This window comes from Dermacentor variabilis, chromosome 1, assembly GCF_050947875.1.
Source record: "Dermacentor variabilis isolate Ectoservices chromosome 1, ASM5094787v1, whole genome shotgun sequence".
In the NCBI taxonomy this organism is placed as follows: domain Eukaryota; kingdom Metazoa; phylum Arthropoda; class Arachnida; order Ixodida; family Ixodidae; genus Dermacentor; species Dermacentor variabilis.
This window is the reverse complement of record NC_134568.1, coordinates 73837673-73864341: the sequence shown is the minus strand read 5'-3', so window position 1 is coordinate 73864341 and position 26669 is coordinate 73837673. Positions and strand designations below refer to the sequence as shown.

The following is a 26669-nucleotide window of genomic DNA, read 5'->3' as shown; positions in this document are numbered from 1 at the left end:
ACAATGCTTCACAAATTTAATTTTTTAGGAACTGACAGGGTGAAGTAGAATTTTTCTTGAGCTCCTCGATGTACAATGGCAAAGTTACCTCCAACCATTCGAGAGGACTGTTATCAGCATCATCGTAGTGCCTAACATCGGGGCAGTCCTGGTGAGTGTACTGATGTCGGTAAATGTTCTTCATGAACAAAATTGATGGCCCTGCAGCAGCGAAGTAAGGGTGGCAGCCGTGACCTGCTTGCTCCTACAGGAAATCAAGAGCTGATGTCAGATCTGGAGCCAGCACTTCAACAGCTCACTTCACATTCATTTATTTTATATTGCTTGGAAACACATTTTTCCTGCTCAAATTTCTCACAGGCTTTACTATCCACGCCTTCTGCATCTTGTAGAGCTTCTTTAAATCAAATGATGAAATTTCATCATTTTTCCCAAAATCTCTTGGCAGAAAATGGGATCTTACGTTTTTCGATATGTGACAATAATCAAAGCTTAAAAACAGAAGCGTGTCACTGTCATTTGGATGTTCAATGCGGTACCTTAAAAAACTACTACACAAGACTCATTGCACTCACATTAAACTTGTGGTTGTCGGTTAACAAATAAACAACTTTGAAACGGGTGTCTTTAACCTCCTTCATAACATAGCAAACCAGTTCTGACAGCTGGAGGCCATTTGACTCTTGGTAAAAGAAGTAAGAAACTGGTATTCTGTATGCTGTAGAAGGTCCATTGATCAAAAAACAAAGCAAGGAATTTGCCAGTACAGGCTCACTTGGACTTCATTCTAATTCATGTCTACTTGGTAAACAAAGCAGCCTTCCAAGTTTATTATACTGTAGCTTTAGCTTAATCCTCATCTCGTCAACTATTACAGAGCAAACCCGGGACTGTGGTGCTTCAAGCTTATCACTCTCTGCCTTTTAACCGTGCTTTTATGAAGTCATTGAAGCCGGCATTTCCACAACTGCTCTCTGTGAAGTTCTGTAGTGTGTTTCTGCTGGGTAATTTAAGTAGCTTTTCTAGTCTAGCATGCTCGTAAGCTTTGCTTGACAGATGTCGACACACTATGCAGTGTCTCACATCTTCTGTCCATGTTGGATTCTTGCGCTGAAAATTTGTAATTTGGTCTCGTAGGAAGACGTACGTGAGATATTTTTGCTTTGCTTGCTCTCTGACATAGGTGACGTCATTAAAATTGCAGTCTTGCATAACTTTACAGACTACACCATTACATCCCTGAGGTCTACGACAAGTCTTATTGCACCAATTGCAATAGATCCCTTAACGTATATCATCTACTCTGGCTGTGCTCGCAAGCTCACATAAACTACGAGCAAGACAAGCGCAAGTTTGAAGAAACAATCCGGAGCAAAGAACTTGCTCCCCAACTCTGGGCTGTCCAGCAGGTCCACGACGCCGCCAGGAAACTCAACCTCCCGGTTCCGTCGTGGGAGACGCCCACTGCAGGGGAGCCCAAAGCTCTCGTGGCCTGCAGGACCTCGAATAAAATTTATTTCCTTCCTTCCTTCCTTGCATAACTTTCTTTAGTTCCTTTTAATAGGAGTCTACTGTCTTATGGAGTCCTGTTCACTTCTTCAGGTCCCTGTGTTTTTGTCGTTACTGTATTTTGCCCTCTCTGTTGTAAGGAGGCTAACACGATGTTGCAACTTGTGTATCCTGGTCTGCAACTATTGCATGGTGATGAAATAATTCCTTGTGTGGAATGTGACTTCTCCACAATGCAAATTCTTGTTCAACCTCAAGAGGTGGACTGCCTTCATTTCCACGTGGTGGCTCTTCTGCTGACATAGGCTCCTGAGAATCTTGCGTACCAAGAACTAGGGTCGACGGTACTGCTCATGCGTAGACGTAGGGTTCTGCGCATGCGCATTACCATTGCCTCTAGTTCTTGTGTACGCAAGCCGCTTGCGTCCCCTAATCTAAAACTCTCTATTGTTGAATACAACTCAAGTCTCCAGTGAAGCCCCACCCACGTCTTCATAACCGCGTAGTACTGTTTCTTGGAGAGGCTTAGTTCGTACTTTGAATTTTCCCTGTTACCTAAATAAGGTAGTAACCACAAAAATTATAAGCGCGCAATTTTACACGTTTTCACCCGTCTAATATAGTGGAATGGTGAAAGCCTAATTTATTGAACTGAAATAAAATGCTTACTTTGCTGCAACTCTTTATTGTCAAGTTTCATGAGCAAAACGGGCTCAGCAGTGAAATGAACTGTACGGCAGACGGTTCAAGAAGGAAATGCTCCGTCTCCATACACTTTACCCATGTCTGTTGCATACCTGATCGCTTCCACCGATGAAAAGACTCTTCAAGGACAGCAGGCGCTCCGGAGGTATCAAGTATGAAGCCATTTGAAAAAATCGGATGACTACGGCTTGTATGCTTCTGTGATTGGCTGGCAGAGTAGCACAAATCCGCGTAGTCCGTGTACCTTGGTTGCCAAGTGCGTTTTTAAAAAAATTTTTGTCCCACTATAGACACATAGATTTGAAAATTTAGGCTTGTTGGTTCGTGATCATCGGGTTGTATAGCGCACAGGCTACAACCACAAAAAGAAGGAGAAGACGACGCACACAGCCTAAGCTAGGCACTCATTGCCCTCGAGATGCGGCGGCATGTTGCCCAATCTCTGAGACGACAAGACTAAGGTGGTTTTGTCGGAATCCGCCATGAGCTGAGGCTTGAGTGTACACCTGTGCACATGTTGTGGTGTTAGCTGTGCCACTTGCAGCCATATTCTGAAACGATGCACTTTGGCGATAGTTCGCACTCAGGTGCACGCTGATTGGTTGTTTTAGCCGAAGTGGATCGGTTAAGAATACGGCCCCCCTGCACTCTAGTATGGTGGTACGTAGTGGCACTATTAAAACCAAGGATCGAAACAGTTCATTGATCGAAACACCTTAACCGAGTGTGCCATACCTTTTCCTACTGTACAGATTTCCCTTCCTCCTTTTTGGTACTTTAAGAACCAACTTGAAGAAGAAAATCATCCCACCTGCGACTTCCATTCCCCAGACCTACCGGGATCTCAGTCAAGCAAGCATGAAACAGCAGCCGATCGCGTGTGGTCAGCCTAATAAGGAAGGAATCCCTGACCCAAGCCAACCTCCAGGTGACCTACATTGCCTTCAGAAGCTAAGCGCAGCGCTTATCGTGCCTTCATTCTTTAAGACTACATGCGTGGGCACACCACGAAGCCTTAACAAGAGCACTGCAAAAGGAAGCCTGGCTGGGGCTCTGTCTCTAATGGTGCTAGTCATCGACAGAAAATCATCACAAGCTGTCAGAAAGCAAACAACACAGTTGGCGAGACATGGAGATGAGTTCTCACACAAGCATATTTAAGATGGCAGTGGGAAGGGCTAGAAACGATTTTTGTAACAACCGTAGGGAAGGAAATGCGCGCAGAAAACTGTGCAATTTATCAAATACAGTGAGCCTTACCAGTGAGATAAAGGCTGAAGATGGTGCCCCATTGAGACGATCGGTAGCAAACACAACCAAGTGTAGTGCCCTGTGATAGAAAAGGATCATACGTAATACCAGCGATGGTGTGTACTACAGCACCAGATTCAACCGCATCTTCACCAACCAAGCCTGCAAAAGAAGCGTGTCAGACTGAGACGTATTTATTCAAGCAGTCTATTCCTCATTGTGTTGACCCACTGTCCTCAGCAGCACCACTATCTGGAAGTAGGCAGGCTCCCAAGCCCTGCAGCAACCTTGACAGACGAACACATCTGAACGCCTTCAGAGCAAAATCCCATGCAGCCAGCCCATGGTTCCTGAACTAACTGAACTGCCTACAAAAAAGCAAGTAGAGACAAGAATGCTAGCAAGTTCTACAGTATCCTTCTCAACTACACCCAAGACTGCACTGCAGAAGCCTTTAATTGAGCATGAACAATCGAGGCTTGATTCACTAAGGGAACAACATTGTGTTAATTGGACCCTTGATTTAACAGGGATAGGCGCGCGCTAGTTGGTGATCGATATTGGAATGCATCATGTAACCGCACAAACAACAAGAGACAAAGAAGGAAGCTTACTGTATAAAAATGCAATCTGGCAGCTGCGTAATTAGCAGCTCTTCAGTGTCATTGAGCGATAAAGAGTTCAAATATTTACATGGAAATTTGTGCGCCACTCACGCCCGCATGCCAACGTCGGGTGATGGTTGTCTGATGATTAGCAAGTGTGATTATGATACATGTATAAATGTGGGATTTCCCGGAGTAAATCTCAGTTGAAGATCCGCGCCTGTCTTGTGTGTTTCCTTCTTTGTCCCTAATTGTTGTTTGCGCAGTTACATGATGCATTCCAAAATTTGGACCCTTGAGCGAGTGCACAGAAAATAGATTGGTGGGAAGCATGTATACAAGTCCAGCTGCATATTTGCATTCAGCAGCAGAGTCTACCAAGCCTTCAAAAAAGCTTTGGTGAAACCAGGCCAGCTCCGCTTTGATGCTTTCCGGCAGCGCGTTAACCTTGACTTCCGTGAGAAGCCGGATGGCAGTCTGCAGTGCCTTTGCAATTTGTACTTCGTGTTTGCTGACGTTTAGCGCGTCGTTATCATCGTGACATAGCATTCTCGACAGGAAGGTTACGAGTGCAGTGTTTTCGAGAAATCAAACGCGGGCAAGACAGATGACGATTATCGTTGTGGGAGTCCAAGATCAGCCCCCAAAGGGTGCAAACTTTTTTAAGAGTGTAGGCACGTGTAGTTGTCTGCGTATTTCTTTGTAGTCTCCGCCTGACGACATCGTCTCCCCTTGGAAAACCGAAGCCTCTTGTTAAAGCGAAAAGGCTTAGGTGGGTTAGGTTTTGAAACCGAAACCAGTACTCGTCGCAAATAACCTATCAGCATCGTCGTTGTGCACGCGCGCGGACGCACGCGCTTCAAGCGGGCCTGGGCCTGGGTCCACGCATTCCGTCTTCCGTGCCCTGCTGTTCGGACGCTGTTTCAGAGCTGTGTGCATCGCCGAGGGGCATTCATATATTGGTAAGCTAATCTTTTATTTCACACGCCTCTTGCACTTAGAGTGCTGCAGCTCTCCCCCCCTCCATGAAGTTAATCTAGGAAGTTCTGCTATTACCGCGAAACTTGAATTTATGGAAGCAGTGACAGTTTTGATTCTTTGTTCCTTCCGTGATCGATCGCCGGTGCCATGCTGAAGTATGATCCAGGGTATCGCCTTTGCCTTAAATTTACATATCTAGATGGTGTCATTCAGTGAGTGTAATTTTTCGCGATCGCACATGAATGTAATCTCCTGGCGAATGTGTAGTTTCGTGGTGTCTCTGACGCCGCGGTCTTAGTGTGCGTGTGCTGTCCACGCACGCGCACTTTGTTAAGGCGTAAACTGTCTGCGAAACGTTTTAGTCGCTTCAGTTCTCGGAAGGGTTTTAGTAGACATTCCAATCCGCCTAGCTGGCGCTAAATCGTCACCGCGTTGGGCAAAAAATATCCCTATATATTACTTGGGCAGATTGGCACTGGAACGCGTTCCTAAAGATGGCGTACGCTCTTTTGAGCACGATCTCAAAAGCTTCTTTCTCGTATTTGCCCGACCTTTGTGCGCATATGCGAGAGAAAAATATGGAGCCTCGGTGTATTTTCCTTCTTGATGCTTGATTGTGCGCGATCGAGCACGATCGGTGTTCCCTATCTCGGTCTCGATTGGGTCCTTTGCGCAAGCTCGAGCCATTGCTATCCAGGAATTCGAACGCGCTCGATCGAAAGTGCCTCTTATATCACTGGTGTGTAATTTGCACAGACGCAACACTTATCGAATGTATATATCTGTTGCGTCTCTAGATGCCGTGGTTGGCTGCCGACGATTTAATAGACTCAAGGAACAAGGAACATATTAACAGACAGGCGTTCAGGCGTCGGGGCGAGCGCTGGCGGAGGCGTTCGATCCGTGAGGCGAGTTCGTGCCAAAAGCGCCAGTGCCTTCGCGCGCGCACTTTCTTTCTTTACTTTTTTTCTTCTTTTATTCCGTTAGCTCGCCTTACAGCATCAAAAGGAAGTGCGCACCTCATCGTTGTCTTCTTCTGGCGACTTATCATTAACATAATCAACATTTAGATGCGTATCTTCTGGGAAAAAAAAAACCGAGGGCACCTAAGCATGCACTTATGACAGAAATGTGAATGTGAAGGCATTCATGTCCAGTTAAATGCCGCTGAGTGGTCCTTTGAGTTATGAACTCCTCGTGGGCAAGTGAAGACATTGAGGCACTTGGCCAATGGCTCCTAGCTTGGCAAAAGGCTGGTGTGCTTCGAACTGTGACATAATATGCAACCTTGCCCAACTGCCATAGAATCTAATGGGAATCTTGGGTTGGCACGTTATGATTTGGCCTTATAAACTGAGGCCATGCCGAGGCACAGTTAGAACGCAAGCGATAGCCAGCGTGGAGAAGGAACACGCGGATAACACAGGCGTCCAAGAGCAAGGGTGATGGGGCGTCGCGACGATGCCCTCTTCCCTCGCGCAACACCTGGCGCATTAATGTAGAAGCAGGTGTTCCCATGCCCGCTCTGATCCGCCGAGGTGCGCTCGTGATGAGGCATCATAGCCAGTGAGAATTTAGGTGCCGTTTTAACACATCGCATTAAGAGCCCCTTGTCGCAAGAAATCCGGTGCCTGCGTCAGACAGTGTTTTGCGAAAAATCATTCCGAACCACAACCATGTAGGCCCTCTGCATGGCTCGGAGGCGTTACTGTACTAATTGAATGCCTCAAAGTAAAGAGTCAGAAAAATCAAAAAGTGCAACCTAAACACAACCTACAGACATGATAGCGTCAGATTGTAATTTGAATATACCAGAAAACATAACTATGTTACGAGGAAACTCAAACACAAACCCCTTTTCCAGCATTTCTACCATTCATAGAGCAGTGCGGCCCGCTTGGTTCCTTGCAACAACACCATCCAGATGTCACTCACCTCCACGCATCCGCAAGAAATTTGTGGTTGCTGGGAAGTGTGACAAGCAGTCAGGGATCTTTGAGTGCTATCGCATACCACTCTTAAAGGCGAAGCTTAAAGGGCCCTGGAAACGGTTCGGAAAAATTTTGTAGATGCGTAGGATACAGCTAAAGTTAATTATTTGCACCACAATTCGTGTGAAGAGTCTCATATTAAGAGAGCTACGGACGATTACAAGTTACCTTCCACCATAGCCATGCATTTTGTACTCAACTCGTTCGCCTAGCGACCGGGGCTAAGCTCTGCCTTCACTGGCTCTGCATCGTGATGGCACGTCGTGTCGTCTACTTCCTGTTCTCTAGGAGTGAGTGCGTCAAGCCTCTCCAACCTCTCCACCAGTTGCTTGACAGTTGACCCCAAACGACAGCTATCAAAGCAGCGTGCATTACGAGGATTCTGTTGAAGTGCCGAACGTGTCTGGTATTCCGGTAACCACAGGCGAGCTGGGCGTTTCGATGGAACAGTGGAGGTATAAACTCAAGCTGGTGAAGGAACTTTAGCGTAGACGTACGTGAGCTGCCTGATCGGTCTCCACGGTCTAGCCACCCATTGGCGCAGAGCTGAACCAGCCAATTGAACAAAGCGTTTATATTGCTCTAACCAAGTGTAAAACATTTTAAACATTTACAAGAACAATGTGTTAATGATTACGCTCCTGCAAAAAATTTACACCAGCAGCAATGAAGAATGCGCTTCGTTACTACTACAGTGTTTGGTAGAGCTCTGTGCCACCAGGTGGCTGCACCATGCAGACCATTCATGTTTGCGCTTCTACTCATCTCGTGAAACAGCACGGTCAAATGGCCAGGCCCTGTCCCCTTGCTGTTGCGTTTACCCGAATACCGGACTCGCGAAACGCTGTTGTGGTAGTAATCTTCCGGTGTAAATTGACGGCCGCAAACGCGCAAATCCTGGCACCGATCAGGTAGCGACAGTACGATGCGCTGCAGCCACTGCGCTCGTCTGCTGCCTTGTAGAGGGACACGATGTCGCAGCTTGACATATTGCCAGTTGCTACGTTTGCAGCCCACAACGCAACAAAGTCGAATCATGGTGCTCGCGAAAAGACTGAGACCGACTCTGGTCGCGGAGCTCTTTTCAAAATGGAGCACGTTGTAACACAAGCAGACGATGCTTGCTGTGTGCCGGAAGCGCTTAAGTGTAGTGAGAAATTGTTCTTGTGCATTCTCTTTGTTATTTTCCTTTTATAGAAACATTAACTAACGTTCAAACTATTACAAACAACATTTGTTCACCATAAAGTTGGAAAAATTATTGATGACGCGCCCTGGGAAACCAGTCGGATATCTCGCCCTACTAATGTCATTAGGGAAAAGGACATCAAATGGGTAGGGGTGGCTTAAAATTCAGCAGAGTGATGTGCTGCGATCGGCAGCGATGTACATTTTTAAAATCTTATAATAAATTACATGCTTTTTGCGGAGCACTTAGATGCATCAATTAATGATCAGAAGGACCTACTCTAACAACTTCGTACATTTGTACAATATTGTCAAAATCGTTTCAGGGTCCCTTTTAGCGCCCTCCAAATTTTTTCGCTTGTCCAGACAGCAGACGCCGGCTTTTTCGCTCAAAGGGTCATTTGATGCTTTCGAATAAAAGAGAAAAAAAATGCATGTACACATGCATTATTTAGTAGGCCAACTTTAATTGGAACTTGAATTGCCTCTATGAAATTATCTTACCTAATCACCCCCCCCCCCCCCCATTGGATTCGTTTAGAATCGTGGCAAGTGCCTGGTTCATATGTATTTGTTTGTGAAGTTATGGAGATATAGCTTCCCCGCGTGAAAGTTTTCAACTCCCTGCAGCGGGCCTTTCGTGCTCTTTCTTTAGATGTACCCCAATTTGTAGCAGAAAGTTATGAGTGCCATCTCGTCTAATTCGCCATCAGGCCCTTCCTGCACGATAATTTCATATTTCCTCTCTCAGTGGCTCCCGTATATGTGTAATATGGTTGTGTGTTAAATGGATGTATTCATTTTGAATTTGATTTGATCATTGAAGTGCACCAAGTACCTAGAATTGAGAGAAAAATTACCATATTTACTCGATTATAACGAGCCTTCGATTATAATGTGCACGTTAAGTTTTCAGACTGAAATTGAATATTTAATGTGCTCTTGATTGTAATGTGCACGCTGGTTTTCGTATAACAGTACAAAGAAAAAAGTACCAACTGTAGTACCCTTAAATTGTTCTCCCGCAATATATTTTCATGGTAAGAGAGAAATAGTGATTTGTTGGCACTCAAAATAATTTTATTTCATTTTTGCCACAGGCACCTTTCGTCAACGCTGTTCGAGGTGCGATTTGAGATTTGGATCCACCACACGTTTCAGTTTTTGTTCATGCTAGATTTCAATGTGCACATAATGTTAGCTAATTTTTCTGAAAAAAGTGTGCTTTAGAATGGTGTAAAAAGGGTAGTTTGTGCAGATCGAATGCTTGTCAAATTTTTATGCTGTACATTGACTTCCTGGTACAGGCTACAGGGTGCATGTTTTTTTTATGCTATAAAGAATTTTTACTAATCAACTGTGGCAGATAACACAATTCTAGTCCTTGAGCTGAACTACTCAAAGAAATTACTTGCACAAGAAATCAAAATCTATAATCGGTTAAGAAAATTGAACTAATTAGGTTTTTATCTAATTACTTCAATACACGTATTTCAGTTTGCAAATTGTAGCCAGTGAGTTTGCAAAGTGTATCCACTTGGAACGAATTTTCGGGATGACACCAGTTTTGAGATATTAATTCCCAAAAATGTACAACAAAAAACATGAGTGTTCCATTTATTTTTGTGCTTCAGTGCATAAATGGCATGTTCCTTAAAAAGTGGGACAACAGTGCATTTTTACTGCAAGTTTGATGGTATGTGTATCTAAACCAATGCCATCCTCAGAATTATTTCCTAGCGGATATGCCTTGCAAACTCGCTACAATTCGTAAATTGCAATGCGCCATAATGTAATTAGTTCAAAACTTAAATTAGAGATGGCTTTTAATTGGTCAGTTATACATCTCAATGTTTCGTGCAAGCAGTGTTCACCTCAAGTAACCCAGCTCAATGACTAGAATTATTCTGTTGCCACAGATGTTTTCTAAAAAATTCTGTATAATTTAAAAAAAATGGCATCCTGTATACTTACCCATTGCGAAAAGTACTATCTGACATCTTTATTGCATATTACTTTATTAGTTTTTGTTCTGTCTCAGTAGTTACTTCCTTTTTTTTTTACAATATTGCTATATCTTTCCTTTCTCTCTATTTCATTGCGCTGCACTTTTTTCACAGTTATTAGACATTTGAGGTGCTCCCAGGAAAGCGAGGAAGTTGCTATGTATGCGGCATTTTCATTCCCCCTTTGGTCCTCCTTTATTTATACAATAAATTGTGACTACTATGCTCTGCCTTTTACTTTCAGTTGTTTTCAAACTTGTAATGGCAAGAAGAAATGAATGGAAAAGCTGTTTGACGCACTATATATAAGTAGCCTTTTTAAACTTTATAGCACTACTATTTTATTGTGTTATTCGATAATTGCTGGTCACGTCGCAACATTATGGTGCTGGATTTCCTTCAACATGCGACAAATCTTTGGTTATTATGAACTTTTTTGATGCAAACAGTTCAAAACGTGCCAAATGCAAGAGGAAAAAAACAAGACCATAGGAACGATGAGACACGAAGAAGAACAATCAATCAGTCCAGTCAACCAAGTTTATTCCACACAAGATTGTCATCATTCCTATCTAACTATCCATCCTAGCTGTCACCAAATGGAGCTTGGCTTCTTGGCGTAGGGAGTGGTTACGAGGGTTCCTTTACATGGTCAGGAAAGTAAGGAGAGGAAGGGCGTCACAAACGACTTTCACATTTGCCGGTCAGCCTGGTATACAATTGTTGCGAGTCACGCAGTGACCGTCTCACCGAAAGCTGGATGAGCAGCGCACCTGTCATTCTTTCTGGTTTTACTCTGCGCTTCTCCACATTTGACACTGGGAGCTTGGTCCGGTCCTCTGCTGTTGCTTGTCTCGGAACATACCGCGACCTTCTCTCCTCTATTAACTCCTCTATTATCATGTAAAGCTTTTGGTGAGATGATCAAATTGCTGCTTTGATCTCCACACCCCCTCATTTTCGTATGGGACGGAACCCTTGTAAACACACTCTACGCCGAGAAGCAATGTTCCATTTAGGTTGCGCTTTAATTTATTTGCATTAAAAGTTTTTGTAACTTATGATTTCTTTTGAATCCGGGAAATTTATGCCTGATATACTATGATTGTGGACACTAACTACTAATAAAGCAAAGAATAAATAAATAAATAAATAAAAAGAAGTGCAAGACAAGTTGTTGCAGTTCCACTGTAAGGCTCAGTGACCACTCAATAAATTCTTCTGACTTTGATAACTACAGCTGAAGATAATGAAACTTTTAAAGAATATACTACCTAGTGGATCATCTGGATGCATATTTTTTATTGTTGGCATTGGTTGCATGATTGTAAAAAATTCTTCCTGCTGCAGTGTTCACCTGAAACCTCCTGCCAGCTGCCATGTCCACACAGGATGATGACACTGTGTTGGGCACTATGTGTGAGCACCTCAACGACGCCACGAGAGCCGACAAAGGCACACCTCTCACCAGGATCCAAGGCATTCTTTCCCAACTTCCACCATCAGTCCGGGGCCGGTTAGGTGCAACAACTGAAACCATACGGTTGGTCAAAAGTCCGCCAGGCCACAGAGCCAAGTATCAGGCCACTTGTATAGAACTACTAAGAGAAATGGCAAATACGAGCGATCCCACGCCAAAGGAGGCAGTGTACCGACTAGGTAGTGACGGCATAGGAAATGGACTTCGTGGTACAATCCAAGCCATCAATCTAAGCCATGCATATATATTATTCGGTGAAGGCAATGAAGAGCATGCCAACTTTTTTATTGATAACGTTGACATGTCCCTGCTTCAGCCAGAAAAGAGCCTGAATGACCTGTTTAGTGTCGGGGACAAGGTTCACTTTGATGCCCAGCCAAATCCAAAGCCGACCAGCTACACCAAGTGGTGGGCCACCAATGTCAACAAAGTGCAATGTGCCGAACTTGTCCAGGTCAGCGACAGCAGAAACGAGGCTTTTCTATCCAACAACGATATCGCCGAGCTTCTGCTTGACCCAAAGGAGTTCTTTGCGCGGAGGAAGCTGTTTGGCATCAAAGGCGCATTCTTCCCGAACTCCAAGATTACGGGTCTGGTGTCTGCTGTTGAACCCAACGTCATGGTGCTAATGCCAAACACAGCAGCATACTCCAACGGAAGGAAGATAAGGTCATTGAGTGAGCTGTTCAAGGAGAGTGCTGTCCTAGAAGATGTAGATGCCTTTGTAGACGCCATCGCAGTAGAATGCGACATGTGGGTAGCTATGTTCACGTGGACTGGTGAACGGCCCGAGCACTTCCCTGTCGAGCAGAGCGAAAGCGCGTTTCACAACGGCCTCGCTCTTGCCATGAGCGAAATGCCCACAGGCACTGATGACCTGGAAGCGGGAGATCTCGGCATCTTCAACACACCTCCCAAGTTCTGCTCCGCTCCCAACATTGCCCATTCGATCGGGGTTTACCCGCACAGCAACCTCAAAGCTGTGAACGACAACAGCGCAATGTGCGAGGTGCAGGAGCCGGAGGGATGCAGGAATGTGGAGTTCTTCACATTCTACAAGAACGTGCACGTGCCCCTCCTAGGTAATTTCAAGAATATCCTCCGAGAAAACGACATCATTCGAATTGACATGGTCGGTACGGTTGGCGGGAAGGTAGAGGTGTGCTGCCGCTTTGTGTTGCAGGGCGAAAGGCCTTCAAACGTGCATCAAACGAGTCCCTCAGAGTCTGGCCCGCTGCTGAAGGCCAGGGTGGTGCAGCAAGTCATCCCTGTAGCACCTGGCAAGCTCAGCGCACTGCCGTAAGTTGTGGAAAGGTTGAATGTGTGGTTCAAACTGCATTTCTGTCGCCATTTTAAGTTATGTGAACCTAGTCTACTTGCACAAACCACGACCGAATGCTAAGCACAGCAGAGCACATTTCACACTTAGCAGGCGAACGCTATGAAGGCTAGAGCAACTTGTCTCACTGCTCTATTCGTGACCAAAAAATAGTGCATCACACACGAAATAATTGATAAATATGATGCTACTATGTGACGTGGGTAGCATCGTAGATCGGAACCTCTTTAGCACCGCAGCGTTGCCTGCTAGGTGTGAACGTAGCATACCGAACATTTAACGTTTCATTTCTGCCGTTAACATCTGACATGAAAATGCCTCGAATTGTCTGCACAGGCTATACCTTTGTCCTTCACCCCATGCATACGCAGTACATGGCTGGATGAACTGCAGTCATCGGAGAGCTTTAGCTGTGTTTTATGTGGCCTGTGAGGCAGGTTCTCTGGTGTGGGTGCTGTAATACAGGCCTAACATTTTGTTGTCTTTTCTGATATATCTAAACATCTTTGACTGAAATCTGTCTGTGAAATCTGAGTCTGTCTGTGAATATGTTCGGTGTGTGTTGAATCTGAAGGTGAGCTGTGAATCTGAGCGACAGAACCTATTTGAGTGAGACAATAATGGAGAAATATCTCCATCCAATTTCTAAAATCAGAGTCCTGTTGCGATGGCAATTCAGCTTCTTTCTCAGAAGCCAAATCGGCCTCGAGATATCGTAACTCTGATTTTTGAAACATGGATAGAGGCTTTGCTTGTGTTGTGTTACCTTTTTGCATACCCCCCTTTCCCTCTTTTTATTAAAATGTGCAATCGATCAGCACAGCAGGCCCACAGGTATAGAATTACGTAAACGGAATGAATAAAGTTGCATCTTTACATATAGCTGACTACACACAACCAAAAGCAGCTAGCTGCAATGCATATTTCTTTATTTGGGGCATGGCTGTATACGGTGAACCACTGTCTCACGGCTATGGACAAGGAGGGTTAGGCAGTATTCCAAGCTGCAACCTTGCTGACATCCAGAAATCGAAAGCTAGCAGTCTGCCTCCAGGACTCAGTTGCTCCAAATGGCCGTCGGCAGATTCGCTTGGAGAGAGATTGGTTGACAAGGAAGATGATGAGCTTGGCGTGTGTTTTGATTGGTGACATACTGTAGGGGTACATGAAAAAAATGCATGCTCTCTGGGGCGTCATAATTATTTCAGTGCAAAATATGAAGATGAAGGCAAGAAATGAACTGAGGGGACTATGCACTGGCTATTGACTGATGCTTTATTGAAAGAAGCATTTTATAAAGATGCCAAGCACCTTCTCACACATGCTCACCATAATGACACGCTATCACACCACTATATATCTAACAAACATACAGTGAAACCTCGTTAAACCGTAATTGGCCGGAGCTTGGAAAAAGTATGCATTAAACGGTAGTACTGCGTAACCGAAATAGCCTGAGATCGCCCTGTTACCTGCGAGAAACGAAACTCAGAGGGAGTGCGATAAAAGGGCAAAAAACGTGCAGTATTTATTCATTTCGCGTGACAAAAGTCTGTTATTTTCGTTTGATGCCGCAGCAGCCTAGCAACGACGACAAACTGCCTTAAGCTCAGCTAACACTCGCATGAGGCTGACGTATAATGTGCAGCTTCTGGCACTGTCGGGCCTGAATCGCCCGTGCTGTCGCTTTCTGTGTCGTGCTCATCACTGTCATTAGGCGACACTCTGGCAATAACAGAGGCAACAATAGCGAAAAGATTATCCTCGAAAAGTTGCACCTCGTAGCCGACATCTTTTCGCAGTTCCAGCAGCACTGCCAAGCATCTTCTTCTTTGCATTCGAAATGCCACACACCGTTGTCAAGAGCAGATTCCTCGTGCGTGCCAGCACCGATATTGTGCCACGCAAACGATTTATAATTTTTCTTTTATGCTGAGTGCCCGGGGTGTGTCTGAGCTCCGTGAGCTCCGGCAGGACGTGAGTTGTAGCTTGCACGACACCACAACACAGGCCACCACTAGCCATCCGCAACGCTCTCTGGCTCGGCACCGAAATGATGTTGTTGTTACGGTGGCTTCACCCTCCCAGGCGCCTTCTGCGTTTGTGCTTGGAGGCCGTTCTGATCTCTGAGGCTTGTTCTGCTTGGCTGACCTACTGCCGTGATTGTGCTACAAGTGCAAATACTACGTGTTAACCGATACATATGCAATAAGCTGGTACGGTTTATGCAAATACAAAACGCATCATCTTCAATAACCACTGAGTTTCGGACTTGACTTTACTACATTTAAAACGATACTGCTGTTTAAGCGGGTACAGGTTAACAAGGTTTTACTTTATCTGCATCAATATAAAATGCTTGTTCCAATAAAGAAACGTCAGTTGATACTCAGTGCACAGTGCTGTAGCTCCGTGTCTCCCCTTCATCTTCGTATTTTGCGCTTTAAAACTATGAATCAATACCTATTATTCCATTCACTATTCTGTGGCACTTATCTGGTCCCCAAGCAATAATCCTCATCCATCTTGCATGCATTTCCTCTCTTTTAACACTGCTCATTATCCTTTCAACAATGCTACCATAGGCACTTGACGTTCCTGACCTGAAAGTAAAGGGCACACAACATTAAAAAAAGCCAAGCAAGGTAGACGGCATTTATTGGTTTGGGACAAGATAAGCCCCAAAGAGTGCTGACTTTTAGAGTGCAGTCACTGTTCCACATTTTTTTCAGAATCAGAATCTTTAAATTCGTTGTAAAATTTCAAGGTTATAGTATAGGTAGTAACATACAGACAGTGTAGGATTGATTATGAATAATGCGAACCTCATGAGACCTCTTGTTGTTTGTAATGCACATTGCCTGTAATACTTCTCAAAGTTAGCTCGGAAGAGATGTGGCATATTCGTCCAGGATATAAAGTCTGGCGCTTGCGCAACTGTGTGAAAGTGGTTCGAGCTCATTTGTGCCATCAGCTTTCCTAAAAATTGGCACTAGCTTGATCTATACCATTGCGTAGGCAGAAATGACAAAAAGCACCCATGAAGAATGTTTCAAATACCGCGAGTTGACGAGGGAAGCCATGGTGTTGAATGTTCATCTTTGTTTAAGCAGAGAAAAGCAGCTTTTACGACAAGAACATGAATTGACAGTCATTTCGTTATGTCTTGTATAGTGGACGATATAACAGTGGACTTTGTTAACGGAGGTTAACTGGGTTTATTAAGCATGTAGTGTACAGGAATTGATGTAGTTACATGGAGGTACAGAGAGAGTGTTTTGAGACGGGGCCGCCAACCAGCAGGAGAGGAGCGGGAGTGCCAGACGCAACTTAATATGTCGTCTGCTCAGAGTTCATGCAGGAGGAGGGCTGCCGTGACAATGGGAGCGGAGGTTACAGAAGGGGCGCGTGGCCAGTGTGCAACACTGCACTTGCAGGATGGTGGCACCATCTCTCGAGCCTTGTAACAAGAGTTACTTTCTCCGTGTGCGTGGAGATGCTGCGATCAGCATCTAACTGTGGTAATTAAACTAAAAAATGGGTGTTTCACGTTGCTAACACAGCAGTCAGTAAGAACCGAACTTGTGAAGCAATTAAACAGCTCACTTGTCTTTTAGTCTAAGGAGGATATGGTGTCCACGGCAAAGGAAAGTACCTCCTCGCCTGTCCTCATGCATTCGCTAATATTTTTTAATGTTGTGTTTCAGTAAGCGGCCCATCACTACCCTCGGGTCCTGCCACTGGCAATGTAAGTGGTAGGACAAGTGACTTTTGACCTCTGGGCACAATATTTTATTTTACAACATACAGATGGTTTGTAAAACAGACAGGGGACGAGGCAGTCAGAACACCAAAATGGAATAACAGCATACACTGGAATTTTGATATGTTAAAGAATGAGATGCTAGAAAGACGCATTTACAGCGTGCAAAATATGGATGAGAAATTTGAAAACTAGCGTGGAAAGCTCCTGCACTAGCATGTGCGAACAAGGACATGGACAAGAAAAAACATGAATTTACTTTGTCGTAGTGCATACTCATGCAAAAAAAAAAATTTAGAATAATGAGGAACAAAAATAAGTGTTCAGTTTTCTTTGTTCGTGTTTGTGTTGCTGTTCTTATGCTTGCATAAGAAATGAGAAAAAAAATTATTTAAAATAAGGAGGAACAAGAATAAGTGTTCAGTCTTGTTTCTTCGTGTTTGTGTTGCTGTTCTTACGTTGGCGTAAGAGTCATGAAACTTCACCTACTAGCCTAGTTTCAAGTATCGCTGAAAGTTAACATGGTACGAGGCAGTAATGTATGTTTAAAAATGTTTGTTTTGGCACTAAAAAGAATCTAATGGTTAAGAGTGATTATTACCGATTGATTTTACTGTAAGGCTTTTATGATGGCGCTGTTAGGTCTTTCACAATTGGTTATTATTAATGAAAACGAAAGTAGAATTTCATTTTCTTGCTATCAGCACAAAGTGAAGTGGAAATGGGAACACCCTGATCACAATGCATGGTATACATCACTGCTCAGAGCTGTAGCCGATTTGTAAGCATGTATGTGCACGTTGGAACACAAGAAAAGTCATTGTTACTAATAGACTCTTTTGAACCTTGTTGAAAAATATTGCTCCTATTTTTATCGAATCTCGTTCTTGCCAAGTCTTATGTTCGGTTACTGCAACCACACAGCAAGATTTGCATGCTCAAGTTGTGTTAGGAAGCTATGGTCTAGGCCACGCATGGAAGACACATGTTGCTTTTTTCATCTGCTTCCCGTAAGCAGAGGCTGAGAGCCATGTATGACTACTTGCCACTGTGCTCGTACTTTGCTATGGTGTAATAGACTCTAACTGACGAGACAATATTGACATGAGCAATATTGATAAGAGCAATGTTGCATGTCCTATGATATTGGTTGTCACTGTTGTAACAGTGACAGCCATATGTGGATGGTACTATGACTGTTTTTGGGAGGAGAGGAAGGGTTCTTAAAGCATCACGAAACTGTAGTTGCAATACCGTGGTACGTAGTTACAAATGTCACATCCTGCTATGCCAGTAGTTTGGCAGAACAGTGAACCTCAGTAGCACAGCATGCCAGCATAGCAGAGGTGAGGTGGACTGGTGGGACCACGAAAAGGGGCGTTACAGACAAAAGGCAAACATACACATCTGGCTTCAAAGGAAATTTGCAGATCCAATCCAGTGTTTGAACCTAAGTGTTGCAAACCTTGTTTGAGTTGGAGAAGTAGCAGCGGCGGTGAATGACACACATACAGCCTCAATATATATAGAGACATTTAGCGTGTCCACTATTCCGGCAAATGGGGGTGGTTTGGGTGGATTGCCGATAGATGAGGGCATAAGCTTGAGGGGCCTGAGCGGTGCAGCCACCTGGTGGCATAGAGCTTAACGAGACAAACATAGAGCTAAAATTGCAGTAACTTACTATGTTCGGCTTTGCTGCTGGTGAAAATTTTTGACACCGGCGCAATCGTGAACACGATTACTGTTACGAGCTGTTAGCTTTTTGTGTCAAAGCATGTGTTGATAAGGGTCGTATGCACGGAGGAATATAACAGATATGCATGTAAATACATTTAAGGCTTCTGCGCCCCTTGCGTCACAGTGGCACATGTCCATTCTGGGGGATTGGCGAAGAATGGGCAACATACCCCATGGCACATATCCAGTTACCCAAGTTGTGTACTTGGCAAGGAAGCACCTGTAGTGTGGAAGAAATAGAGAAAGAAAACTGTAATTTAAAACTGATTGCTTTTCTTCACGGTTAATCTTGTTTCACAGTTCCTGTTCCATGTACGTCAAAATGCAAACACATGTTTTGCAGGCTACCATGAATGGGAAATCCACTGCAGCTGGGCCCCCCCTGGAGCCTAGTCTATGTCTTCTCGGGCAGAAAGGACACACTGGTGCAAGTCTTTGACTCTTCCGCCATGGTGGAAGCCAGAGAGGGGCAGACTATCTGGGAGGTGACGGTCGTTGTGGACTGCTTCTACAGGGACGGCAGGACGGCCGTGAGCAAACTCAACCAAGTTCTCCACAAGGGGGACATTGTCAACATCGACTACAGCCTAACGTTGATATATCGAACAACACAGTGACTGCGAAATAGTTTGTACGTAGCCCGAATTATATTTATAAAATCATGTAAAAATGCATAAGGAACTTGCACAAATCAATCAATGAAGTAATCGTGACACAGTAATACTTGCTTGAAACTTGACACAAAGTATTTGTTTCTTTGGCTGAAGTACTGCAGCACTGTAGCTTGCTTCTTACTGGTAGCGACGTGCTTAACCATGGCATCCACAACGTAGTCTGAACGATCCACAAGCAATAGGCCGGTGCCTTCTATTGTGCCGCAGTAGTGACGTAAAAGGGCCAAGGCAGCTACAGCCTCAGTTGAAGTGGGGAGCAGGCCAATATCAGCGCTTGCATGATCAACCTCAGCAACGTCTTCGTTTGGCTGCTACTTCTGCTGAGATCTCCACGTCCCGAGTGAAACGCCCCCCTCTACACCGCGCCACATCCTCGAACACCAGAGAGAGGACCGGAGGCAATATGATCACCCGCACCCAAATTTAAACAGTCAACAGGCGAGGAGTTGGCGCTGACTTCAAACACACACGCACTTAAACCTACATACACTTAACTGTATTCACCACACACAATACACTGATGAATGCCCGTGGTGCGGTGACAGCCCAAATTTACTGCACATCACTTGGATGTGCCCAAACAGAGCGACAGATATAAATTCCACACAACTGAAAACACAAGATTTTAACACGCAGTGGGACGCGTGGCTTACGGACAAGGATCAGGATAGCCAACTGGCTCTTCTAGACCAAGTCTAGCGAGCCGCTAAAGCAAGTGGAGCCCTGGACTAGGGGCCCCACGGAGCTACTCTACTAACTCTAGAGAACACGCTACCGATAGGGCCCATGCACTGAAATTGCCGTAGCCTCCTCGATAAACTTTCTGCCTGTCAAGACGCAAAGACAACAATTGAGAGGAGCTGTGGGCAGAGCTGCGAACTGCCGCCGCTCATTTCACCGAGTGCCACCGATGTAAAGTGCCTCCGCAACTCTTGTCTGTGTGGTGGCCGCAATTTCGGCTGTTTTTAATTGCTGCGATGGTAGAACACCAATCCACTATTTGACAAGAGCCTCGTTTATAACGCTGCAGAGTACTATAGTAGTGTTTCGAATGCAGTCTCTGCAGGGTCGGGCGCGTTTGCAGCAACTGTAGCGTGAAAGTGGGTTGTGCTTTGCACGTACATAGCAGAGACAAAAACATGAAAGTTTATTTACTGCTGTTGTAGCGTTTGCAGTGAATAATTCATTGGTTACCGTAGGAAAGTGCAGAAAATATGGAAGTCGGCAAGTGTTCTTACAGACGTGATATTTTGCCAAAAAATGCTTGCCAGGATGCTCTATATAAAGCTGGAATTTCTTAGTGTGAGCCGGCCTTCTGTGCACTGTGATAGCATACTATTTTTACGACTTTCAGACGAGTTTTCTCCAGTTCTTTTGCATCAGACGAGTGCTGTGGCCTATGTAAATATTCATACCCAGAAAGCTTTGGACCTTCTACCATGTCCGTGTGGCTTGGTGACCAGGAAATATAGAAACAATTATTTAATGACCAAGAAAATACCGCATGCCTTGAATGAGCAAGATGCGAGTAAATATCTTATTGCAAACACTTCATTGATACAGTTCAGACCTACAAAGTACTGAGGGCTCGTTTTCAATTTAACATATTTATCATTCTTGTTGGTGGCTGCACTAGCATAGTTCACAAACAGTGGTTTGATAAATTTGAAACACACAAACTCAACTACGGTAAGTCCTTGTGGTGCTGGCTGTGAGTGGTCCTGCACTGCAGAAGGCCTTATTTAATTACTGCTGGTACTGCCACATTCAGCAGAGTCTTCAAGGGCTTGTCCAGTGTTGGATGTTCCCGCAAGGCAATATCCACAAACATTCTCAACATCTCGAGAACATATAAATCAGACTGGTACAAAAGCCCACCTCTGTACTGATGTTTAAATGATATTGCGCGACATAAAAACGACACGGACGTGAAAGAAGACGACACACCAAGCGCAAACTTGGTGTGGAAAGTTTGCGCTTGGTGTGTCGTCTTCTTTCACGTCCGTGTCGTTTTTATGTCGCGCAATATCATTTAAGCAATGGATTACCAACTTGCCCGGAATGCTGCTCTCATTATGTACTGATGTCTTTGAATTGACAGGCTTTATCGTCGGAGAGCAACAGTCCTTTAACTCCACTTGTTCTCCGACCACGCGGGCTGCGTACGCGCCGACGTACACAGTTGCTGACACCTGTAGGCTTTGATATATGGGCACTGCATTTTGCTTCATGTGGTATGGCTCTTTTACAGCAATCTCTGTTCACTCCAAAGACTGCATGGGTAGTGAGGCTATTGGAGCTGGCAGTGCATCGACATGACCAAGCTCCTGCTTGTGCAAATCATTGGCGTTCTCCGAAGGAGTCGCAATTCCAGTCTTGTGGAGCTTTTTCAGCTCTGAAATGGCTGAACGCCCATCCAACTGGTCATCGCAACCAAGTAACCTTCTCAATGTCACAATCGCTCAATAGGGTCACTGCTGAACTTTTGTGTTAGCACAAAGCAGAAATCCTCTGAGCCAAGGAAGTAGTGTATGCACGCTACAGTGTAATATGTGGTGAGCAACAATGCTTCACAAATTTAATTTTTTAGGAACTGACAGGGTGAAGTAGAATTTTTCTTGAGCTCCTCGATGTACAATGGCAAAGTTACCTCCAACCATTCGAGAGGACTGTTATCAGCATCATCGTAGTGCCTAACATCGGGGCAGTCCTGGTGAGTGTACTGATGTCGGTAAATGTTCTTCATGAACAAAATTGATGGCCCTGCAGCAGCGAAGTAAGGGTGGCAGCCGTGACCTGCTTGCTCCTACAGGAAATCAAGAGCTGATGTCAGATCTGGAGCCAGCACTTCAACAGCTCACTTCACATTCATTTATTTTATATTGCTTGGAAACACATTTTTCCTGCTCAAATTTCTCACAGGCTTTACTATCCACGCCTTCTGCATCTTGTAGAGCTTCTTTAAATCAAATGATGAAATTTCATCATTTTTCCCAAAATCTCTTGGCAGAAAATGGGATCTTACGTTTTTCGATATGTGACAATAATCAAAGCTTAAAAACAGAAGCGTGTCACTGTCATTTGGATGTTCAATGCGGTACCTTAAAAAACTACTACACAAGACTCATTGCACTCACATTAAACTTGTGGTTGTCGGTTAACAAATAAACAACTTTGAAACGGGTGTCTTTAACCTCCTTCATAACATAGCAAACCAGTTCTGACAGCTGGAGGCCATTTGACTCTTGGTAAAAGAAGTAAGAAACTGGTATTCTGTATGCTGTAGAAGGTCCATTGATCAAAAAACAAAGCAAGGAATTTGCCAGTACAGGCTCACTTGGACTTCATTCTAATTCATGTCTACTTGGTAAACAAAGCAGCCTTCCAAGTTTATTATACTGTAGCTTTAGCTTAATCCTCATCTCGTCAACTATTACAGAGCAAACCCGGGACTGTGGTGCTTCAAGCTTATCACTCTCTGCCTTTTAACCGTGCTTTTATGAAGTCATTGAAGCCGGCATTTCCACAACTGCTCTCTGTGAAGTTCTGTAGTGTGTTTCTGCTGGGTAATTTAAGTAGCTTTTCTAGTCTAGCATGCTCGTAAGCTTTGCTTGACAGATGTCGACGCACTATGCAGTGTCTCACATCTTCTGTCCATGTTGGATTCTTGCGCTGAAAATTTGTAATTTGGTCTCGTAGGAAGACGTACGTGAGATATTTTTGCTTTGCTTGCTCTCTGACATAGGTGACGTCATTAAAATTGCAGTCTTGCATAACTTTACAGACTACACCATTACATCCCTGAGGTCTACGACAAGTCTTATTGCACCAATTGCAATAGATCCCTTAACGTATATCATCTACTCTGGCTGTGCTCGCAAGCTCACATAAACTACGAGCAAGACAAGCGCAAGTTTGAAGAAACAATCCGGAGCAAAGAACTTGCTCCCCAACTCTGGGCTGTCCAGCAGGTCCACGACGCCGCCAGGAAACTCAACCTCCCGGTTCCGTCGTGGGAGACGCCCACTGCAGGGGAGCCCAAAGCTCTCGTGGCCTGCAGGACCTCGAATAAAATTTATTTCCTTCCTTCCTTCCTTGCATAACTTTCTTTAGTTCCTTTTAATAGGAGTCTACTGTCTTATGGAGTCCTGTTCACTTCTTCAGGTCCCTGTGTTTTTGTCGTTACTGTATTTTGCCCTCTCTGTTGTAAGGAGGCTAACACGATGTTGCAACTTGTGTATCCTGGTCTGCAACTATTGCATGGTGATGAAATAATTCCTTGTGTGGAATGTGACTTCTCCACAATGCAAATTCTTGTTCAACCTCAAGAGGTGGACTGCCTTCATTTCCACGTGGTGGCTCTTCTGCTGACATAGGCTCCTGAGAATCTTGCGTACCAAGAACTAGGGTCGACGGTACTGCTCATGCGTAGACGTAGGGTTCTGCGCATGCGCATTACCATTGCCTCTAGTTCTTGTGTACGCAAGCCGCTTGCGTCCCCTAATCTAAAACTCTCTATTGTTGAATACAACTCAAGTCTCCAGTGAAGCCCCACCCACGTCTTCATAACCGCGTAGTACTGTTTCTTGGAGAGGCTTAGTTCGTACTTTGAATTTTCCCTGTTACCTAAATAAGGTAGTAACCACAAAAATTATAAGCGCGCAATTTTACACGTTTTCACCCGTCTAATATAGTGGAATGGTGAAAGCCTAATTTATTGAACTGAAATAAAATGCTTACTTTGCTGCAACTCTTTATTGTCAAGTTTCATGAGCAAAACGGGCTCAGCAGTGAAATGAACTGTACGGCAGACGGTTCAAGAAGGAAATGCTCCGTCTCCATACACTTTACCCATGTCTGTTGCATACCTGATCGCTTCCACCGATGAAAAGACTCTTCAAGGACAGCAGGCGCTCCGGAGGTATCAAGTATGAAGCCATTTGAAAAAATCGGATGACTACGGCTTGTATGCTTCTGTGATTGGCTGGCAGAGTAGCACAAATCCGCGTAGTCCGTGTACCTTGGTTGCCAAGTGCGTTTTTAAAAAAATTTTTGTCCCACTATAGACACATAGATTTGAAAATTTAGGCTTGTTGGTTCGTGATCATCGGGTTGTATAGCGCACAGGCTACAACCACAAAAAGAAGGAGAAGACGACGCACGCAGCCTAAGCTAGGCACTCATTGCCCTTGAGATGCGGCGGCATGTTGCCCAATCTCGGAGACGACAAGACTAAGGTGGTTTTGTCGGAATCCGCCATGAGCTGAGGCTTGAGTGTACACCTGTGCACATGTTGTGGTGTTAGCTGTGCCACTTGCAGCCATATTCTGAAACGATGCACTTTGGCGATAGTTCGCACTCAGGTGCACGCTGATTGGTTGTTTTAGCCGAAGTGGATCGGTTAAGAATACGGCCCCCCTGCACTCTAGTATGGTGGTACGTAGTGGCACTATTAAAACCAAGGATCGAAACAGTTCATTGATCGAAACACCTTAACCGAGTGTGCCATACCTTTTCCTACTGTACAGATTTCCCTTCCTCCTTTTTGGTACTTTAAGAACCAACTTGAAGAAGAAAATCATCCCACCTGCGACTTCCATTCCCCAGACCTACCGGGATCTCAGTCAAGCAAGCATGAAACAGCAGCCGATCGCGTGTGGTCAGCCTAATAAGGAAGGAATCCCTGACCCAAGCCAACCTCCAGGTGACCTACATTGCCTTCAGAAGCTAAGCGCAGCGCTTATCGTGCCTTCATTCTTTAAGACTACATGCGTGGGCACACCACGAAGCCTTAACAAGAGCACTGCAAAAGGAAGCCTGGCTGGGGCTCTGTCTCTAATGGTGCTAGTCATCGACAGAAAATCATCACAAGCTGTCAGAAAGCAAACAACACAGTTGGCGAGACATGGAGATGAGTTCTCACACAAGCATATTTAAGATGGCAGTGGGAAGGGCTAGAAACGATTTTTGTAACAACCGTAGGGAAGGAAATGCGCGCAGAAAACTGTGCAATTTATCAAATACAGTGAGCCTTACCAGTGAGATAAAGGCTGAAGATGGTGCCCCATTGAGACGATCGGTAGCAAACACAACCAAGTGTAGTGCCCTGTGATAGAAAAGGATCATACGTAATACCAGCGATGGTGTGTACTACAGCACCAGATTCAACCGCATCTTCACCAACCAAGCCTGCAAAAGAAGCGTGTCAGACTGAGACGTATTTATTCAAGCAGTCTATTCCTCATTGTGTTGACCCACTGTCCTCAGCAGCACCACTATCTGGAAGTAGGCAGGCTCCCAAGCCCTGCAGCAACCTTGACAGACGAACACATCTGAACGCCTTCAGAGCAAAATCCCATGCAGCCAGCCCATGGTTCCTGAACTAACTGAACTGCCTACAAAAAAGCAAGTAGAGACAAGAATGCTAGCAAGTTCTACAGTATCCTTCTCAACTACACCCAAGACTGCACTGCAGAAGCCTTTAATTGAGCATGAACAATCGAGGCTTGATTCACTAAGGGAACAACATTGTGTTAATTGGACCCTTGATTTAACAGGGATAGGCGCGCGCTAGTTGGTGATCGATATTGGAATGCATCATGTAACCGCACAAACAACAAGGGACAAAGAAGGAAGCTTACTGTATAAAAATGCAATCTGGCAGCTGCGTAATTAGCAGCTCTTCAGTGTCATTGAGCGATAAAGAGTTCAAATATTTACATGGAAATTTGTGCGCCACTCACGCCCGCATGCCAACGTCGGGTGATGGTTGTCTGATGATTAGCAAGTGTGATTATGATGCATGTATAAATGTGGGATTTCCCGGAGTAAATCTCAGTTGAAGATCCGCGCCTGTCTTGTGTGTTTCCTTCTTTGTCCCTAATTGTTGTTTGCGCAGTTACATGATGCATTCCAAAATTTGGACCCTTGAGCGAGTGCACAGAAAATAGATTGGTGGGAAGCATGTATACAAGTCCAGCTGCATATTTGCATTCAGCAGCAGAGTCTACCAAGCCTTCAAAAAAGCTTTGGTGAAACCAGGCCAGCTCCGCTTTGATGCTTTCCGGCAGCGCGTTAACCTTGACTTCCTTGAGAAGCCGGATGGCAGTCTGCAGTGCCTTTGCAATTTGTACTTCGTGTTTGTTGACGTTTAGCGCGTCGTTATCATCGTGACATAGCATTCTCGACAGGAAGGTTACGAGTGCAGTGTTTTCGAGAAATCAAACGCGGGCAAGACAGATGACGATTATCGTTGTGGGAGTCCAAGATCAGCCCCCAAAGGGTGCAAACTTTTTTAAGAGTGTAGGCACGTGTAGTTGTCTGCGTATTTCTTTGTAGTCTCCGCCTGACGACATCGTCTCCCCTTGGAAAACCGAAGCCTCTTGTTAAAGCGAAAAGGCTTAGGTGGGTTAGGTTTTGAAACCGAAACCAGTACTC

General features: G+C 44.8%; 1 protein-coding gene across 5 annotated transcripts; it reads left to right on the top strand.

The window, feature by feature from the left end:
* Window positions 1-4657: 4657 nt before the first annotated feature.
* Window positions 4658-19960, top strand: LOC142579416 (uncharacterized). Of its 5 annotated transcripts, none has more exons than XM_075689581.1 (5): window positions 4664-5032; window positions 7331-7466; window positions 11587-13015; window positions 16763-16803; window positions 18902-19960. In XM_075689581.1, the coding sequence occupies exons 3-5, from the start codon at window positions 11616-11618 to the stop codon at window positions 18949-18951; spliced, it is 1491 nt and encodes a 496-aa protein (XP_075545696.1). In that variant the 5' UTR covers window positions 4664-5032; window positions 7331-7466; window positions 11587-11615; the 3' UTR covers window positions 18952-19960. The 5 variants fall into 5 exon arrangements, with proteins under 5 accessions (XP_075545700.1, XP_075545696.1, XP_075545689.1 ...); XM_075689601.1 differs by lacking the exon at window positions 7331-7466 and having other exon boundaries at window positions 4681-5032; window positions 11587-12798; window positions 12900-13015; window positions 18902-18972; XM_075689574.1 differs by lacking the exon at window positions 7331-7466 and having other exon boundaries at window positions 4667-5032.
* The last annotated feature ends 6709 nt before the right edge of the window (window positions 19961-26669 follow it).